General features: G+C 36.8%; 1 protein-coding gene across 5 annotated transcripts in view; it reads left to right on the top strand.

Moving 5' to 3' along the window:
- The window catches only part of RAB27A (RAB27A, member RAS oncogene family), a 72,853-nt gene that overhangs the window by 36,995 nt on the left and 17,325 nt on the right, over positions 1–18,533 (top strand). For all 5 annotated transcript variants that reach the window (XM_068551834.1, XM_068551810.1, XM_068551819.1 and 2 more), the window contains 2 exons: positions 8,837–9,011; positions 17,152–17,237. In XM_068551834.1, coding sequence (XP_068407935.1) covers positions 8,859–9,011; positions 17,152–17,237 — 239 coding nt within the window. In that variant the 5' untranslated portion in view covers positions 8,837–8,858. The remainder of the gene's footprint in view (positions 1–8,836; positions 9,012–17,151; positions 17,238–18,533) is intronic.

Below are 18,533 nucleotides of genomic sequence, written 5' to 3'. Positions count from 1 at the left end.
CTACGATATATTGATCTCCATCATGCATTTTGCTACTCACTTTACACCGGTAGGTGGTGGTCCCCTGTTTGAATTGAGGAGACCCTGACTCCAACACCTATGTCTTACTGTTTTCTATGTGCTCACAAAAAGCAACCACTGAGTGGGAGTAGACTTTACAGGTTTTGCACTTCTGTGGAATTCTTGGAGAATTCCAAGAATTCTCCAAGAATTTCCTGCTTCATGGTGTCATTAGGAAACACATTTAGCCATGGGTGGGACATTCCATTGCAGGGAAGTGTGGTTGTGGCCATTATGGGGCTACTTTCACCTTATTTGAGATATTACTCAGCAAACCAAACAGCCACTCCTATTGCCACTGTATTGTCTATATTTTACAAAGGACAGATTCTGTAGTATGCCTTTATTCCTATTACCGTGTGTCTATAAAATAAGATGTACTTGTCACAAACTGTAAGTAAATAACACCCAGTATTTACTTTCCATAAATTTCTGTAAACAGTTATACTCTGATTGTAAAAGAGGTGTGGGCAGCAAATTATGTCTTTTGAATAAATGAATCGATGATCTCCATATCTTAAAAAAACAAAAAAGCCAGTATCTCATTTGAGTCGTTGACAGTGGTCTTCCAGAAGAACATTTTCTACTTTCAAGAATCATTCCAGTGCCCCTTTCTTTCTTAATGCTTATTAGTTACTTGTATTATTTGACTACTGGCTTATGTTAGTCACCTACTGAGGTGATGGTAACATTTCAGAAATAGTAGGTCAGCTCCTGGATTGAGACTGCTTATTTTTTCTTTATTCTCGTCTTTCTCTTTAATACTTATAAGGAATTGCAAATGGCTGAAGGATGCTTTTACAAATGATATATTTGGATGTCCTGGCAGTATTTGGGAATGTATATTTAATTCAACAGTGTTTGTAGATGATTTTATTTTTTCTCTGAATAACTTGCTATGTTGGAATATCATCGAATACTATAATTTAGTCTTTTCACTTTGTGTAATTGGGGAAAATGGAATATTCCTGTGTAACAGGCACATTTATAAATATTAAGCCAAATTGTATGTAAATTTAGATTGTCAATTTTTAGCTATGTACCTCTCTTCTCAGTTAAGGGTGGATCTATTATATTACTATGAAACAGATTCCAATTTCTGTCTATTCTTCAAAGCCATTACATTTCTACTTACTTCTCTCTACCTAAGATCTTTGCACAAACAAGATAAGCTCTTTGTTTATAATTTCATCTATTCTATGTCAACCTATTCAGGAGGGCAGAAACCTATCACACTAGATCAGAAATTGAGAAGAGGAAGGTCTCGTGCACAGAGAGCAGAGGCTATCTCCTTTTGTGGAAATGGGGAGCCCCACTCCTGGGCAGTACACATCTTGCTTTTGCAGTGAAAGTAAATGTATTTCACTTCAGGGTATAGCAATTGCAGTGATCTAAGACAGTTGTAGCCAGGGCTCATCTGGTAAACACAAGTTGCCCCTACTCATATCTTGGTACATTATAAAATGCTGCTTTTTTTTTTTTTTTTTTTTTTTTTTGGTTTTTCCTTGCGGCTTGTGAGATCTTAGTTCCCCGACCAGGGATTGAACCCAGGCCCCCCGCAATGGAAGCACGAGGCGACTTAATCACTGGGCCACCAGGGAATTCCCCGTTATAAAATGCTTTTATGATGAACACTCTAGCTCTGAAATTGCCAAAAATCACCCAGTTAAAACTCATTGTTAGATTGGAATGCCACGGTAGCTTTTGTGATAGAGACCTCATAAATGATTGCACCTAAATTGACTTTCTTTGTCTATTTTTCCTAAAGGTTCAGGTACTGGTTACATTAAGAATAGGTTATAAAATTACATGCCTTGCCTAATAAGAACTTGATGAGGCTATACGTTAGTAATAGTATTGCTAAAAAGAAGTTTCAGTTATTGAACACTTAACACAAACCAAGCAATGCGCTAAAACTTTCTGTGGATTATGTCACTTCATCCTTAAAGTAACCCAGTGAGGTTAGTAATGTTATCTCCACTTTGTAGTTGAAAGAGAGGAGACTTAGTTTGAAGAACTTGGACCAAGTCACACCAAGAAGAGTCCAGAATTTGAACCCAAGCCTACTGGCCACCACAGTAAGAAAACAACGTTCTCTTTATGTCTTACCCAGACATTAAGTTCCGCTTAAGGATGATAAAGTAGAACCATGTCTACTACCATTCGTGACACATAATAGTTGTTCAGGTAGTATTATCCCTCCCTGCTTTTTTACTCTCTGTATTAAATGTGGTTGATAGAGGGAAAATTGGGCTTTTAAAAACTGGCTTATCTGGAGTAGATTTTGAATGATTCTGCCTAGTGATTGGGGATCATAAGGCTGTAATCTATGACTGAATTTAATAGGAAGTTTCATGGAGAATTTGGGCTATAGTGTGTGTGTGTGTGTGTGTGTGCGCGTGTTTGTGTGAGAGAGAGAGAGACAGAGAGAGAGAGAGAGAGAGAGAGAGAGAGCTTTCCCGTTTGCACTTAACTAAAATCAATTTCTTCTATCTTATTTCCTGAAAAGCAATTAAAATATATTTTATTTTTTAAATAAGGAAGAAGATCATTGACTTTCTCTCACCAGGCAATTATCACCACATGGTACATGTTGAGGAAGTAGGTGTTCCTTGCTTTCTGTTGTTAATCTGTTGAGAGTGAGGGTGTAGATCACTTTGAAAAAATATTTGTGTAAGGAGGAGAGATAGATGTGAGATGAATAAGAAAATCTTTTGCCTGTTTCAAATTGAGGGCATTCTTGACTTTTTAGAAGACATTTCCTTGAGGTATTTAGATGCTACTTCCTCCAGGAGGTACAGTGTTTAAAGAAGTGACCTTAGGTTCAAGTGCTCTCCATAGATTCTTTTTTTTGATAAAATTTATTTTATTTTATTTTATTTTTTACATTTTTATTGGAATACAGTTGATTTACAATGTTGTATTAGTTTCAGGTGTATAGCAAAGTGAATCAGTTATACATATACATATATCTACTCTTTTTTTTTTTTTTTAAGATTCTTTTCCCATATAGGCCATTACATCTCCATAGAGTCTTTTTTTTTTTTAATCTTATTTTTCGATTAGGGATTCAGTTCTTTCTTCATTTCTAAGAAAGAATATTGCCTTTGTATTGACCCTTCGGAGCTAGACTGCTTGACCATGCTAAATGCAGTTAATACTTATTACAGGACTTACTGTGTGCCAGGCACTGTTCTAAACTAAACTTTATATGTATACTCAGTCCTCACAACAGCCCTCTGAGATAGGTTTGCTGTTGTGCTCCGTTGAATCTAAAATGTGTTGATGCTGCATTCTTGATTTTGCTTAGAAGTTGCTAATGAAAGGTTTCACACAACTGTATTTCCAGTGCCACCTTATTTAATAACAATTGCAAGATGTCATGGGTTGTAAGACTGTGAAATATAAGATGCACCCCGCTTTTAAAGAAGTTAAGAAAGCAGATACATGATAGTATTAATAAAATAGGTTATCATTCCCATTGTTAAGATGGGGATCCTGAGGCAAAAGACATTAAATTTTCTAAAGTGAGATGACTGGATTCATAGCCAGGTGATTCAACTCTAGAGTCCTTGCTCTTAATTTCCACTTTTTTTATGTCTCTCAACAATTCATTGGAATTGAGCCCATGTTAATATGTGGAGAGACTGCCCAAGGCCCACTTCCTCATCCTTTCATTGTGGCATTCATGATAGACTGGCACCGAGATTCTTCCGAGGGAGGAAGTGTGTGTGATGTATGTATCACCTGCCTTTAGGGCTGTGATGAGGGCTGTTACACTAATGCACGTAAAGTGCCTGACATGTGGGCATCTTACTTATTTTTAGCAAGAGCAGTGCAATTGGGAGGCCTTGATGAACTAGCTTCCCAAGCATCAATAGGCTGGAGTGCTTGCTGGAAATTTTGTGCACAAAATGTTGTTTGGGTGCCCCAAATTCTGCATTGTGTATTTTTACTGTTTCCCTGTCTGCTCTAAAATGCCAACATAAAAATAATTTGTTATTTCCATAATTGGGGAGTGGAGTTTTTTTTTTTTTTTTCTGAAGAACAGGTTCCAGAAACACCACTCAGGACTTGAGTAACAAAAATAGGAAGCAAAAATAATTTTTATTTTTTTTTAATTAAAAAATTTTTTAAAAAATGTTTATACTCTTTAAAAAAATTTTTTTTTCTTTTTTTTTTAAAATAAATTTATTTATTTTTTATTTTTATTTTTGGCTGCGTTGGGTCTTCGTTGCTGTGCGCGGTCTTTCTCTGGTTGCGGCGAGCGGGGGCTACTCTTTGTTGCGGTGTGCAGGCTTCTCATTGCGGTGGCTTCTCTTGTTGCGGACCATGGGCTCTAGGCACGTAGACTTCAGTAGTTGTGGCACGTGAGCTCTAGAACGCAGGCTCAGTAGTTGTGGCGCACAGGCTTAGTTGCTCCGCAGCATGTGGGATCTTCCAGGGCCAGGGGTCGAACCCATGTCCCCTGCATTGGTAGGCGGATTCTTAACCACTGTGCCACCAGGGAAGCCCTGATTTTCTTTTTTTTTAATGTGGATCATTTTAAAAGTCTTTATTGAATTTTTTACAATATTGCTTCTGTTTTATGTTTTGGTTTTTTGGCCCTGAGGCATGTGGGATCTAAGTTCCCTGACCAGGGATCAAACCCTCACGCCCTGCATTGGAAGACCAAGTCTCAACCACTGGACTGCCAGGGAAGTCCCAAAAATGATTTTTAATAATATGAAGATGGTTCTACGTGAAGACCTACCAGAAGCTGAAACTTAACATTTAGTTGTCTTTACCTCGTGGTGGTAAGCGGTGGCGAGACAACCACATATAGGACTGCAGGATGGGTTTGGGATTGTAGTCTGCTATGGACTAGAATTATTTTCTCCTGAAAGATGGAATGATTCCATTAACTGTAGGCTTTGACTAACTGACTGTAAGCTCAGATAAGGAACCTGTCACCACCAATACCCTGAAAAATCTCTGTCAACAATTTGAAGACCTGCCTGTTCCCTGAATACTTTTATTTCCTAGCAGCTTCCTTACTCTTTAGAATTCTGGTCTCTGTTAACCCAGACCAGCCTGGTCATTGTGACCAACTTAGGGCAAACTCTAAATAGCATCCCAATTTGCTAAAGGTTCCCCCCAGCTGAAATCTCTATTTTATTGTTGGATCACAGATCAGTGTTTTGCTGCCAGGTCCTTGAGATAAGGTAGGAGGTGAGTTCTCAACCAGGGAAGACTGTGTCACTCATCATACCTTTCCCTGTTGTTTATCGTATTCTCCTCTGCCAGTATCCCTTCTCCCAACCTGTTTACTGTACTCCAACACGTACAAGCTGTTCAAGTGTAGAAAGAGACTGTACTGTGGTGGAGATAAATATTTGAGCACAGATTGTCTACAGTTGGGGTAATTATAAGTAAAATTTTAAGTTTGTTGATTTGGTGTAAGTTTAAAGCACCAAACCATTGCTTTTGGTGCTTCTGAGTATCATTTTACATTTTTAGTCTTGAACTGTTTGAACATCTGATCAGTCAACTTGGACTGTTTTGAGCCAGTTTTTACCTTGAACTAGTTACAAGCAGTTTGATAAAATTAGAGCAACTATGACCCAGTTGGAGATAGATTTAATTGGTCAGCACTAGCTTGATTCAGTAAAATATGCTCTGAACCAATCAAACCTTAGGTGAGCCAGTCAGAACCTGCTTGTCCAGGTCAGAGCTTATTTGAGCTAGCTAAAACCAGTGTGAAGCAATTTGAGCTCTTAAAACCAGACCTAAATGATTTTCGTTAGATACATGTGGTTTTAGCCAAAGTGGCTTTAGATCAATCAGAAATGGTTCTGTAGGTAGAATGTCTTTGAACTTAACTCTTTCACTCTGAACCAGAATGAATCATTGAGATCCTTTTGAACAAGTATGAATTATTTAGTATGGATCAGAGTGTTTTATACAATTTAAACCTGTTCTTAAGCTGGTCATAACTCTTTTGAAATTGACATATCTACTTAAAATTAATTGAAAATGGTTTGAACCAGCCAAGAAAGAAGGTGATGTTTGCTGACTCGGTAAACTACTCTGAGCCAGTCAGCAATCTTTTGTGCCAGAAATACATGTTTTGAGCTGCCCAGAGGCAATTTTAGAAATTGTTCTAGGTCTTCAGAGCCTGTCTGATCTGTCCAGAATGGGGAGAAGAGAGTGAGCCAACATTTACTGAGTACCCAGCATATGCCAAGCATTGTGCTGGGCACTCCACAAAGAGTATCTCATTCAATCCTTAGAACAATGGTGTGAAGTAGTGTACATTATCTTCTTTTTCATGGAATGGAAACCTGAAAATCCAAGACTGAAAAACGTCTGAGTAGCCAGTATGTGGGAGATACGGAATCCAATCCAGCTCTGCTTGACTTCAGAAGTCACATGTTTCCTGTTAGGCTACCTTGTATGATATCATACCTGGTCACTTTTAAATCCAACATCCATTTGTAAAAACTTGAGTAATGGCCACAAAGCTTGAGGTAGAATGGACATTGGACTTGAAGTTAGGAGACACATGTTCTAGACTGTGCAAATGAGTTAAACTCTCTGGGTTCTGTTTCATTCTTTAGCAAACTGAACCCAGAAAATGGAAGGTCTGAGCATTTATTTTCAGGTCAGCAAGGCAGATAATTGTCTAAAGGTACAGTCTGAAGAGTGTAAAATATGATTAATTTCAATGGTGGTATCTATACCTTCAGTTGTGGTATTTTGTTTGTTAACACTTCCTTTATGATGGTTTGGTTTGGGAACAAACTGTTATATATTGCTGTCATCACGAATAGAAGACAAAACCCATGAAGATCATTTGTAGACTTGCCTGTGTAATTCTTCTCCCATGATAACTAAACATATTAAATTTTGGTGCAGCAGAGATAGGTTCATCTGTCTTTGAATTCCATTCAAGTAGGTTTAGAGAATTCTAGAAGAGTATGCCATTGGTGACATTTTCTCCTGTACCTGAAATGATACAGAAACTAGTTATAAAAATGACCAACTTTTTTCAAAATAAAAGTAAAGAGGAAATAAGGTAGCCACAGCGACTTCTTGCATCATTCTCCTTGCAGAATTTGGAGTTGCTTTCTGCTTCCTCATTTATTTGGAGGGGAGCCCCCCCCAAAAATGATTCAATGTTATCTGGACCTACTTTTCAATTCTTAGCTCTTATTTATGAATAACTTGGAGCCAAGTGAGATACTGTGATAAAACATACTAGAATCTTTATTTGTACCCAAGTGGTCATCTTCTAGAGAGGCATTCTGTTACACACCATTAATACTGGCAACCTGCACCTGTGAGTACAGAAGCTATAACATAGGAAAGCCATCATCTGTACAGTGTCACTCCTTATAGTGTGTAAATAGAATGCCAAATGTTTGTAGAGGCTTTGCCCTTGTCGACTGACCAGCCATATCTGAATGTGAGGCCACAGCTCTGCACTAAGGGACTCTGTGGAAGTCACTGCAGCAGCTCTTGGGGATCAGAATTCAGGATTTTTGAGCATAAGGTGAGTCACCAAATTGAGGATAGGGTGGGGGAGGCAACCTTGAAAATCAATAAATGTCCTTGCCTGAGCTTTTATGAATTTTATGGATCTGTAGAAATAATCCTATAGGAAGCGTTGAGAATTGTGGTAAAGTTTCTGGGCAGGAGATGGCTGGGTGAAAAGGGGACAATGAGAGGAAAATCAGCAGCATCTAATGTAGGGCATATGATGTGTATGTGGATGGGTGAATATGTATGTTGAATGGGCAGGTAGAGTTGTCAGTGGTAACGGAATAGCTGATTGTTTTTCTGATTTTCAGGAGGGTTTATCGGTATTAGAAATGGGAGGATAAAAAGAAGTAAGCCTTCCCTGTAGACAGACTATATTTCTAGTCAGACTGATATTTTGAATAGTTTGAATCTATTTAGAGGATAAAAACAAATCTTGAAAAGTGCTGATTGCAAAGGATAAAAAGTAACCATGGTTAGGTCTTGCTGTAAAACCAAGAATATTTCTTCTCAAAGGTAGACCAATATTGAAGAGCTGAATTGGTAGCATTTCCTGTAGAATACCAAGGCAAATGTAGATAAATGAGCCCTTCATGGTGGAACTCAGTTCTCAAGTGAGCAGTGATATTCTAGAAAGATCTGATTTAATATGTAGTAACAATAATAATTTGTAAGAAAGGTGCAAACCAAGTTTTACTTGTGAACTTAACATTATCTTTGAAGGAATGATAATCACATGTGAAAATGCATAGGATAAATGAAATTGCCTCAATGTCCACGTAAAAAGAGAAAAGCCAAGGATGCAGCACTAGGAGACTTTGAAAAAGGAGGGGCAGTTGGAACCACTTGCACTCTAAGAATTATTGTTATTCCTGTAACATTCTCCTTCCTCCTTTCTTTCTTTGTTTTGTCAACTCTTGTTCTACACGATCTGCATATAAGCCTTAGTGACCATTATCTTTTTGATTTTCATTCTCACTTGGAATTTTTGTCTTAACAGTACTATAATATGCACAATAAATTTAACCTAAACTGTTAGTTATTTACAAGTTCAGTAGCATCTCATCTAGCAAATGATTAAGTCCTTGGAATAGTGAATAATGTCTAATCCTCTCTTCACAGAACCCTTAGGCACATAAGTGTTACGTAGAAGTACTTGATGAACTGGATATTAAAGGAAGTCATTTTATTCATGGAAGATTCTAATATTTTCTAATTGGTTTTTGGTAAATATATATTTGTTTGTATTTTTCAGGTGAACCACTGAGTTCTTCATTATGTCTGATGGAGACTATGATTACCTCATCAAGTTTTTAGCTCTGGGAGACTCTGGAGTAGGGAAGACCAGTGTACTTTACCAGTACACAGATGGTAAATTTAACTCCAAATTTATCACGACAGTTGGCATTGATTTCAGGGAAAAGAGAGTGGTAAGTTCTGTATCCTTCTATATAAAAACATAATCTGAGCCAACATTTGCCTGTCTGTTTTGTTTACTTTGTAGGAATTAGGAGGACAAAGGTTGGAATCTAAAATTAAAGAGTCCTCATACCCCTGTTTTGTGGGCTATTTCTTCAATTTTTGATATCATTTTTAATGGATTTTCTCTTAATTAAGGCCTCAGCTATCACATAGGGAACACTAAGTGGCAGAACTCATTGATCCCACCAGGAGTGTGAGGTTGGAGTAGGGATGGGAATGGCGGTAGGGCATGTGGATCTGGGAGGTAACCAAGGGAACAGCAAGGTTCTGCAGAATAAGGGAAGAGGATATTTTTTAAAAATTTTATTTAATTTATTTTTCAAAGGACAGCAAGGCAAGTTATTGTGGGGTAGGGAGGAAGGCAGGAGGTTAGTATGTCCAGGAACTACATTTCTTACTGAAAAAGCAGCTGTTCCCATGAAGCAGGTCAACAAGTAGTCAGGAGATTAATGACAAAAACCCTGCAGTGGAGAGTATTCTACCTAGGAAAAATGAATGGTCTCTGGCTTCTAGGACAGAAATATTCATTCCCTCTGATCCACCCTAAGCCTTCCACTACCAGAGAGTCTGTTTTTTTTTTTTTCTTTTTTTTTCATTTTAAAAAATTATTTTTAAATTGAGGTATAGTTGCTGTACAATATTGTATAAGTTTCAGGTGTACAATATAGTGATTCACAATTTTTAAAGGTTATATTCCATTTATAGTTATTATAAAACATTGGCTATATTCCCTGTGTTGTACAATATATACTTATAGCTTATTTATTTTATATATAGTAGTTTGTACCTCTTAATTCCCTACCCCTATCTTGCCCCTCCCCTATATGCTTGTGATTATATTTATTAACTAATCCCCATTTTATAACTTTGTTTTTAAAAAATAACTTTATTGAGATATAATTTATATAAAATTGACCCATTTAACATGTACAATTCAGTGGGTTTTTAGTATATTCACAGTTGTGCAACTGTCACCACTACCAAATTTTAGAACATTTCATCACCCCAAAAGAAACCTCATATCCTTTAGCATTTTTCCATTTTCCCTCCCCCAGCCACTAATCTACTCTCTGGATTTGCTCATTTGGATTTATCATGTAAAGGAATCATACAATATGTGGCCTTTTGCGTCTGGCTTCTTTTACTTAGTGTAATGTTTTGTGCATAATGTTGTATCATGTGTCAGAACTTCATTCCTTTTTATGATCAAATACTATTCCATTGTATTGGTATACCACGTTTTGTTTGTCCATTCATCCAGAGGTGGACATTTCGGTTGTTTCACTTTTTAGCTGTTATGAACCATACTTCTATTAATATTCATATACATTTTTTGGGTGAACTTATGTTTTCAGTATACTTATATAGGCTTGGAGTGGATTTGACCGGCTATATGATAACTCTCTGTTTAACTTTGAGGGACTTTCACATTTTTCGGAAGATGCTGCCCAGTTTTACGTCCTCACCAACCATGTATGAGGGTTCCAATTTCTCCATATCTTCACCAACTCTTCTTGTTGTCTATTTGATTGTAGCCATTCTAGTGGGTGTGAAGTGGTACCTCATTGCAAGTTTGACTTAAATTTCCCTAATGATGAATATTGTGGAACAATCACCTTTTCATATGCTTATCGGCCATTTGTTTATCATCTTTGGAGAAATGTCTGTTCAGATCCTTTGCCTATTTTGAAATTGGTTGTTTTTTTGTTGTTAAGTTTTAAGAGGTTTTTTTGTGTGTTTATTCTGGATAAATGTTCTTATCAGATGTATGATATGCAAATAGTTTTAGCTTTTACATTTAGATCTGTGATCCATTTTGAGTTAATTTTTGGGTATAGGGTGAATAGGGGTCCAACTTCATTCTTCTGCATGTGTATATCTAATTGTCCCAGCACCATTTGTGGAAAAGACTATTCTTTCCCCTGTTGAATGTTCTTGACACTCTTGTTGAAAATCAGTTGACCATAAAGGTAAAGGTTTATTTTTGGACTCTCAATTCTATTCCATTTATCTATATGTCTATCCTTATGCCACTATCTTGATTACTGTAGCTTTGTTGTAAGTTTTTTTTTTTTTTTAAGGTAAGCGGTACCTTATTTTATTTATTTATTTATTTATTTATTTATTTTTGGCTGTGTTGGGTCTTCGTTTCTGTGCGAGGGCTTTCTCTAGTTGCGGCGAGCGGGGGCCACTCTTCATCGCGGTGCACGGGCCTCTCACTATCGCGGCCTCTCTTGTTGCGGAGCACAGGCTCCAGATGCCCAGGCTCAGTAGGTGTGGCTCACGGGCCCAGTTGCTCCGCGGCATGTGGGATCCTCCCAGACCAGGGCTCGAACCCGTGTCCCCCGCATTGGCAGGCAGACTCCCAACCACTGCGCCACCAGAGAAGCCCCTGTTGTAAGTTTTGAAATTCGGAAGCATGAGTCCTCCCACTTTGTCTTTTTTCACGATTGTTTTGGGTTCCTTGCAATTTCATATGAATCTTAGGGACAGCTTGTTAATTTCTACAAAGAAACTGGCTGAGATTCTGATAGGGTTTGCATTGACTCTGTAGAATAATTTGGTGAGTATTGGTATCTTAACACTATCGAGTCTTCTGATTTGTGAACGTGGAATGTTTTCCTATTTAGATCTTCTTTAATTTCTTTCAACAATATTTTGTAGCTTTCAGAATATGTTTTATACTTTTTTATTAAATTTATTCTTAAGTATCTTAATCTTTTTATGCTATTATAAATTAAATTGTTTTCTTAATTTTATTTTTGAATTGTTCCTTGCCAGTGTATAGAAATACAATTTATTTTGTAAGTTGAGCTTGTATACTGGAACCTTACTGAACTTGCTTATTAGTTCTAATATAACCTGTACATGTGTGTGTAGGGGGTGTATGTATCTGTGTGTGTATTTATGCCTTAGGATTTCCTATATACAAGATAGGAAATAGATGTTCGGAATTCCCATCTTCTGTTATACTTCTTCCTTTCCAACTTGAGTATGTTTTGTTTCTTTTTCTTGCCTAATTGCCCTGATGAGAACCTCCAGTAAAATGTTGAATAGAAGTGTTGAGAGAGAACATCTTTGTCTTGTCTTTTAGGGAGAAAGCATTCAGTCACCATTAAGTGTAATATAAGCTGTGCAGTTTTCATAGATGCTGTTCTTCAGGTCAAGGATGTTCCCTTCTATTCCTAATTTGTTGAGCATTTTTATCATGAAAGGTGTTGGACTTTTTCAAATGCTTTTTCTGCATCTATTGAAATGGTCGCGTGGTTTTAGTCCTTTATTCTACAACTGTTCTATTTCATTACAAATCAATATTGATTGATTTTTGTATGTTAAACCAATCTTCTTGTTATCGTGATAAATTCTACTCAGTCATGGTATATAATCCTTTATATATTTTTCTGGATTCTTCTTGCTAGTATTTTGGTGTCTGTATTCAGAGTGGACATTGGTCTGTAGTTTTTTTTTCCCCTTGTATCTTTGATTTTGGTGTCAGGATAATATAGGCCTCCTAAAATGAGGTGGGAAGTAAGTATTTCCTTCTTTTCTATATTTTGGAAGAGTTTGGGAAGGATTGGTGTTAATTTTTCTGTAAACATTTGATCAGATTCATCAGTGAAGACATTTGGGCCTGGCCTCTGCTTTGTGGGAAGTTATTTTTATTATGAATTCAGTCTTATTGGTTATATGTTTCTTTAGATTTTCTATTTTTTCTTGAGTTAGTTTCAATTGTTTGGGTCTAGGAATTTCTCCATTTCTTCTAAGCTATCTAATTTTTTGGCATACAGTTGTTCATACTATTCCTTTATAATCTTTTTACATATGTAAGGTTGGTAGTGTTGTCCTTTCTTTCATTTCTGATTTTAAGAATTTGAGTCTTCTATGTTTATCCTTGATTAGTCTAACTAAAGGTTTATCAATTTTCTTGATTTTTTTTCAAAGAAAAGTTCACTTATTTCTACTCTAATCTTTATTATTTCTTTCCTTCTGCTTGCTTTGGATTTAGTTTACTCTTATTTTTCTAGTTTTTTGAGTTTGAAGTTTAAGTTATTGATTTGAGATCTTTCTCATTTTTTAATATAGGTGTTTACTGCTAAAAATTTCCCTCTGAGCACTGCTTTAAGTTCACTTGGTATGTTTTGTAAGTTGTGCTTTTCATTCATCTAAAAGTATTTTCTAGTTTCCCTTGTGTTTCTTCTTTGACCCATTGGTTATTTAAGACTGTATTGTTTAATTTCCACATATTCATGAATTTTCCAAATTTCTTTCTGTTAATGATTTCTAATTTTACCACATTGTGGTTAGAGAACATACTTTGTATGACTTCAGTTTTTTAAATTTATTGAGGCTTGTTTGATGACCTAACATATGGTCTGTCCTCGAGAATGTTTCATGTGTACCTGCGAAGAATGTGTATTTTGCAGTTGTTGGGTGAAATCTTCTGTAGATGTCTATTGTGTCTAGTTGGCTTACAGTGTTCTGCAGGTCTTCTGTTTCCTTGTTCATCTGCCTGCTTGTTTTATCCATTATTGAAAGAGTATTGAAGTCTCTAAATATTATTGTCAAATTGTTTATTTCTCTTTTTATCCCTATGTATTCTTAATAAGTCAGCCCTTTTATCGTTATAAAATATCCTTCTTTGTCTCTAGTAGCTCTTTTTGTCTTCAAGTCTATTTTGTCTCATATTAGTGTAGCCACTCCAGCTCTCTCTTTGTTCTTGTTTGCATGGTATATATTTTTTTCATCCTTTTCCTTACACCTTTTTGAATCTAAAGTGTGTCTTTTGTAGATAGCATATAGTTGGATCATGTTTTTAAATCCATTCTACCAACCCCTGCCTTTCACTTGGAGTCTTTAATACATTTACATTCAATATAATTACTAATAAAGTAGGATTTATATCTGCCATTTTGCTACTTGTTTTCTGTGTATCTTATCTTTTTTCTGTTGTTTTGTTATTTCTTTGCAACTGTGTTACATAGATATTTTCCAGTATACTATTTAAATTCCCTTCTCATTTTTTACTATATATTTTTTGAATTATTTTCTTAATAGTTCCCCTAGGGATTACAGTTGTCATCTTAATTTTTAACAATCTAGTTTGGATTAATACCAACTTAATTTCAATGCCATACTCTGCTCTTATGTGGCTCCATTTCCTACCCCTTACTTTGCACTGTTATTGTCATACAAATTGCATCTTTATACACTGTGTGCCCGTCAACACAGGTTTATGATTATTAACTTATGCAATTGTATTTTAATCAGATGGAAGAAAAGAGTTGCAAAAAACCATTTATACTGTCTTTTATATTGACCCACGTAGTTATCTTTACTGGTGCTCTTTATTTCTTTGTATGGATTCGAATTACTGGCTAGGGTCCTTTCATCTCAGCCTGAAGCTCTGTCTTTATTATTTCTTGCAGGGCAGTTCTGCTAGCAATGAATTTTCTGTTTTTGTTTTTCTGAGGATGTCTTAATTTCTCTTTTAATTTTAAAGGATAGCTTTGCTGGATATAGGATTCTTGGTTGACAGTCTTTTTTCTTTCAACACTTTTTGTCATCCTACTGCCTTTTGGCCTTCATTTTTTTTGATGATAAATCAGCTCTTAGTCTTATTGGGATCCCTTGCATGTACTGAATCACTTTTCTCGTGCTGCTTTTAAAATTCTCTCTGTCTTTTGATTTTGACAGTTTGGTGGTGATATGTCTAGTCAATATCAGCAAGTTTATCCTTCTTGGAGTTTATTGAGTTTCTCGAATGTGCAGATGAATGTTTTTCATCAGATTTGGAAAGTTTTTGGCTATTATTTCCTCAAATATTTTTTCTGCCTCTTTCTATCTCTCCTTTTTTTTATTTTTATTTTTTTACAGGATTGCTAGTATGCATATATTGGTATGTTTCATGGTGTTCCATAGGTCTCCAAGACTCTCTTCACTTTTTAAAAAAAATTTATTTATTTATTTTTGGCTGTGTTGGGTCTTTGTTGCTGCGCATAGGCTTTCTTTAGTTGCAGCAAGCAGGGGCTACTCTTCGTTGCCGTGTGCCGGCTTCTCATTGCGGTGGCTTCTCTTGCTGCGGAGCACGGGCTCTAGGCTCATGGGCTTCAGTAGTTGTGGTGCAGAGGCTCAGTAGTGTGGCTCGCAGGCTTCAGAGTGCAGGCTCAGCAGTTGTGGCATGCAGGCCCAGCTGCTCCGTGGCATGTGAGATCCTCCTGGACCAGGGCTCAAACCCGCATCCCCTGCACTGGCAGGTGGATTCCCAACCACTGTGCCACCAGGGAGTTCCCTCTCTTCACTTTTATTCATTCTTTTTTTTTTTCTTTTGTGCCTAGACTAGATGATCTCAATTGACCTACCTTTAGATTCAGCGATTATTTCTTCTGCCAGTTCAAGTCTCCTCTTGAGACCCTCTAGTGAATATTGCACTTCAGTTATAATTTTTAACTCCAGAATGTCTGTTTACTACTTTTTATAATATCTATCTCTTTATTGACATTCTCTATTCAGTGAGGCATTATTCTCATACTTTCCTTTGATTCCTTAGACATGATTTCCTTTAGTTCTTTGAACATATTTATAATAGCTGATTTAAAGTCTTGTAAGTTCAACATCTGGGCTTCCTTAGGAATGGTTTCTTTTGGTTGCTTTGTCTGTGTGTGTGTTCCTATTTCTTTGTGTGTCTTATAAATTTTGTTGAAAACTGAACATTTAAATTGATAGAATGTAGCAACTCTGGAAATCAGATTCCTCCCCGTTCCCAAGGGTTTCTTGTTTTTCCCGTTTATTTTTGTTGTCACTGTTTGTTTCGTGATGTTCTTGGGCTAATTCTGTGAAGTCTGTATTTCTTGTTACGTGCAGCTACTGAAGTCTCTGCTTAGTTAACTTAGTGGTCAGCTAATGAGTGGACAGATAGTTTCTTAAATTCTTGAGCCAGTATATCCCTCAGCTTTCTCTGCAGGACTCTGTGTGTGTGTTCTGGGATGTTTGCTTAATGCTCCTGCAGGCAGTTTACAACTCTGCCTTAGCCTTCACTTCTGCTTGAGAAGAGCCTCAAGGTCAGCCAAAGGTGAGAGATTAGGGCATTTTTAGGTCTTTCCTGGACATATGTACAACCATGCACATGAGCCTGGCCTAGTAGGTTCCAAGGAATATTTTGAAACTTTTCAGATCTCTCTGTGGACATCTCATATCTTATCTTTAAGATTTTTGGTTAGATTTTTGTTAGGTCCAACTGGTCTTGCTGCCTTTGGTAGCTGTGATGTTAAATAATTGCTGCTGATTGCTTTCAACAAATGGTCTAAGGATAGGGTTTTCTCATAGAGCAAGCTAAGTCAGATAAAATAAAGACAAGACTTGGGAATGGAGCTTCACAGGCAGATTTCAGACACTACTCTGGGGATGAGACTTTTGGGGAACTCCAAACCTGTTCTGCCTCTCCTTCCTACAGTGGTTGCTGCACTGATGGTTTTCACAGCTACTGTAGTTGTGCATCTGTTGGTTTTCAAGGCTACAGTGGAGCTGGGGAGGGGGAATGGGAATAGGACAAGTTAAAACAGCACAAAACTTATAATTTTTACTGATATTCAGCTGTTTTTCTTGAATAGGTGCTCCTTGGAATGTTGCCAGCTTTTGTTAATTTTAAGGGTTTGGAGAAAGTTGATTTTGACTATTTTTGCCAGTGTTTTTATTGCTTTGTTGGAGGAAGAGATTTTCAGAGGTCCTTCCTGTAAAATTGTTTTAAGAGTACTTTTTAAAGATAGGATGGGGAGAAGGTGATATTTCCTGAAACTAGTGACCTGAGGGGACTTTGAGGAAAGGTGAGCTGATTATTATTTTTTAATACAAATTATGTATTACTTGCATATTTTGTAATATATTTATAAAGATATATAATGTGCATACATCATTTAATACAAATTATTGTGTTACCCAAAGACGATTATTTGGAATAAAATACAAATAAGATTGTATTCCAGATGGGATTTCCCTTAGAAGTTTAGATGCTTAGGGGAGTTGTACTGAATAGGAAAGTGAGAAGAAGTTCTCTCAGAAGTTCTCTTTTTCTCTTTCATTTTTCCATTTTAGGTGTACAGAGCCAATGGACCAGATGGAGCCATTGGCAGAGGCCAGAGAATCCACCTGCAGTTATGGGACACAGCAGGGCAGGAGAGGTATGAGATCTTCAGTTACATGCTCCTTACTGGAGGAAAGGGGAAAAACAACTATGCTCTTCACACAGTGACCTGAGTAGGAAAAGGCCAGCTGATTAGTTGATTTGCACCTGGATAAGACATGCTGCCAAATTAGCAGGAAATGTATCAGTCTGAGGTGATAATGGTGGCTTTATTTCATACAAGGTCAAAGGAAAAATGAATCCTTTTCAAAATGGACCCTTTTACTTCTGGACTTTTTTCTTTTTCTCCCACCCTTTTTTTAGACCTGTATACTTTTCTCCATTTGCTTTTGCTCTTTACTCAACCACAAAGAAAGCTGTAGAGTTGCATGCATTATTCTTACCTGATTGTTGAAACCTAGTAGAAAATCTCATTGGAATTAATTTATATGGTCAGAGGTTGCTTGACAAAAATGTCACATGAAATCTTCATATACAGTTACTTTTTAAAAATTGCAGTATAGTTGATTTACAATGTTGTGTTAATTTCTGCTGTATGGTAAAGTGATTCAGTTATACAAATATACACATTCTCTTTTATGTTCTTTTCCATTATGGTTTATCACAGGATATTGAATATAGTTCCCTGCGCTATATAATAGAACCTTGTTGTTTATGAAAGTTTGCATCTGCTAATCCCAAACTCCCAATTCATCCCTCCCCCACCCCCTCCCCTCTTGGCAACCACAAGTCTGTTTAAAGTTGCTTTTAGTTAGCTGTAGCTCTGTTATCTCTCACAATTTCCTTGAAGGATTTTGTTTAACTTTTTATTATGGGGAAACTCCGAGTATATGCAGAAGTAGAGAGGAGAGAACGGTGAACTCTGGTACTAATTCCTTGGTTTCAACAGCCATCAAGTTGTGGCCCATCTTACTTCACGTATATCCCTCACCTCTTCTCACCACCCCCACCGCCCAATTATTTTGAAACAAATCCCAAATAGCAAATTATTTCATTCGTAACTATTTTGGTACGTATCTCTAAAAGATAAGTACTCTTTTTGTAAAAACATGGATTAGAAATATTTGAGAAAACTTAGAAGAGCGGACTAGATGACAGATTCGTACCAGTATCTTCTTCCCTGGAGCTTATGCCTGTCAGTTGCAGGCTTTGCATAAAAGCAAAATAAGAGAAAACCTGCTACTAGAGGGAGGGAGAGGGGAGAGAGCAGGATAAATCCTTGGTGGAGAGAGTACCTTTCAGGGGAGACTGAGGGGATACTATCCCCACCTTAAAGCCAAAGAAATGGTTCTCAGAGATAAGAGATTTCTTTAGAGACTGAAAATTAATAGGT

The sequence above is a fragment of the Eschrichtius robustus genome, chromosome 1 (genome assembly GCF_028021215.1).
Source record: "Eschrichtius robustus isolate mEscRob2 chromosome 1, mEscRob2.pri, whole genome shotgun sequence".
In the NCBI taxonomy this organism is placed as follows: Eukaryota; Metazoa; Chordata; class Mammalia; order Artiodactyla; family Eschrichtiidae; genus Eschrichtius; species Eschrichtius robustus.
This window is presented reverse-complemented; position numbering and strand designations above follow the sequence as displayed.